This window comes from Helobdella robusta (assembly GCF_000326865.2).
Source record: "Helobdella robusta unplaced genomic scaffold HELROscaffold_35, whole genome shotgun sequence".
Taxonomy (NCBI): domain Eukaryota; kingdom Metazoa; phylum Annelida; class Clitellata; order Rhynchobdellida; family Glossiphoniidae; genus Helobdella; species Helobdella robusta.
This window is the reverse complement of record NW_008704704.1, coordinates 1,873,210-1,874,898: the sequence shown is the minus strand read 5'-3', so window position 1 is coordinate 1,874,898 and position 1,689 is coordinate 1,873,210. Positions and strand designations below refer to the sequence as shown.

Below are 1,689 nucleotides of genomic sequence, written 5' to 3'. Positions count from 1 at the left end.
TACATACATACATACATACATACATACATACATACATACATACATACATACATACATACATACATACATACATACATACATACATACATACATACATACATACATACATACATACATACATACATACATACATACATCTGCTTACAAAATGGCGACAAGACAGGTCGTTGCTAACGAAGTCCTGTACTTTTTGTCAAATAACTTTGATTTATTTGATAATGATAATTTTATTGCTAACACGTCTGACTTTTATACTAATGAAGACTTCATATCTGCTTTGAAAACCTTGAAAACTGAATTGGAAACTCAAAATTTGGATAAATTAGACAAGTTAGTTGGTCGTGGCAATACAAAAAAATGAAAAACTCCTAGATTGTGTCTCAATTTTGAAATACTTGAAAAATAACAGTGTTTTAGAAAAATGTTCGTTATTTGCTAGTGTTAATCTGGCTAAAGTTCCTAATCTTGACAATATAATTAAAGTTAATTTCAAAAATCTGAAAAACGAAATTAAAGAAATGTTGTACGCTCAACAGGTAAAAATTGTTAATGCAATAGACATGCACGGCATTGAAATTTCAACATTGAACAACAAGATAAATTTTTTAGCGTCCAAACGAGATAACTATAATTTTGCCAGTCATTCGAGTAATACTTCGACGGCAATATTTCCGGAAAAAAACAACATCGTAACTATGCCTAATCCAGCTAATTCAGCTACACTCTGGTCAGATGTAGTTCAATCTCCATTAGAAGACAACCCTTTGCCATTCAGTATTGTTGCTCGTAACAAAAAAAGACCAAGACTTAACAATTCACCTGAAACCAATCAACCTAATCCTGCAATAACTAGCAACAAATTGGAATCATCAAAATTACCAACTAAAATAGTTGGCGCTAAAAAAAACGATAATAATAAACTCAGTGCTGATAAAAAATTGATCAAAAAATCTGTATTTGCCATGAGCAACATCAAAAAATGCAGCAGAAGTAATGTGATTGACTACCTATCAGAGGTGGGTATTCAGGTAATTTCGTGCTATCCAGTGCAGAAGCGCTCTCTGGCTCCGTCAGGTACTCTGCCTCGTAATGAAGACGAAGACTCAACAATGTTCAGAGTATGCATCAACGCCAGTGATACTTCTAAAATTCAAGATCCTGACAATTTGCCAGAAAACGTAATCATCCGTGAATGGCGGTTCCTCAACAGTAAATCTGGCCAAACTACATCAACTAACAATGGCTAAAATATCTAACAATCATATAACAGAAGAGGACCCTCTGATTATATCGTCAGCTTCGAATGTTTTGTTAAATAATTATTCAACTACTTCCTCCAATAATGATAATATTCTTTTTTCTAACATTGATCCTGATGTTAATTTACTTAATTCTTTTTCTTATAATTCTCCTTACTACACTATCAACGATTTTAATTATACTTTCAATACAATCAAAATTATTCCATTCAACTCTTCACTATCCATTTTGCACATTAACAGTAGGAGTTTATTACATAAAGTTGATGATTTACTTGTTTTGATTAATTCTTTAGATAATTTTTTTAACATAATAGTTATTTCTGAATCTTGGTTGAACGAGTTATCTGCTAAACTTATTAAATTAACTAATTACAATTTTATTTTCAAAAACAGACCAAACAAGCAAGGGGGATCCTGTTGGGATTTT

The 1,689-nt window shown here is 31.6% G+C and overlaps 1 protein-coding gene across 1 annotated transcript in view; it reads left to right on the top strand.

Annotated features, from left to right (window-relative positions):
• The window catches only part of HELRODRAFT_175930 (hypothetical protein), a gene marked incomplete at both ends in the record, with an annotated part of 1,720 nt that extends 473 nt beyond the window's left edge, over positions 1–1,247 (top strand). The window contains 2 exons of the mRNA XM_009023295.1: positions 264–330; positions 410–1,247. Of these exons, the coding sequence (XP_009021543.1) occupies positions 264–330; positions 410–1,247 (905 nt within the window). The remainder of the gene's footprint in view (positions 1–263; positions 331–409) is intronic.
• Positions 1,248–1,689: the final 442 nt, after the last annotated feature.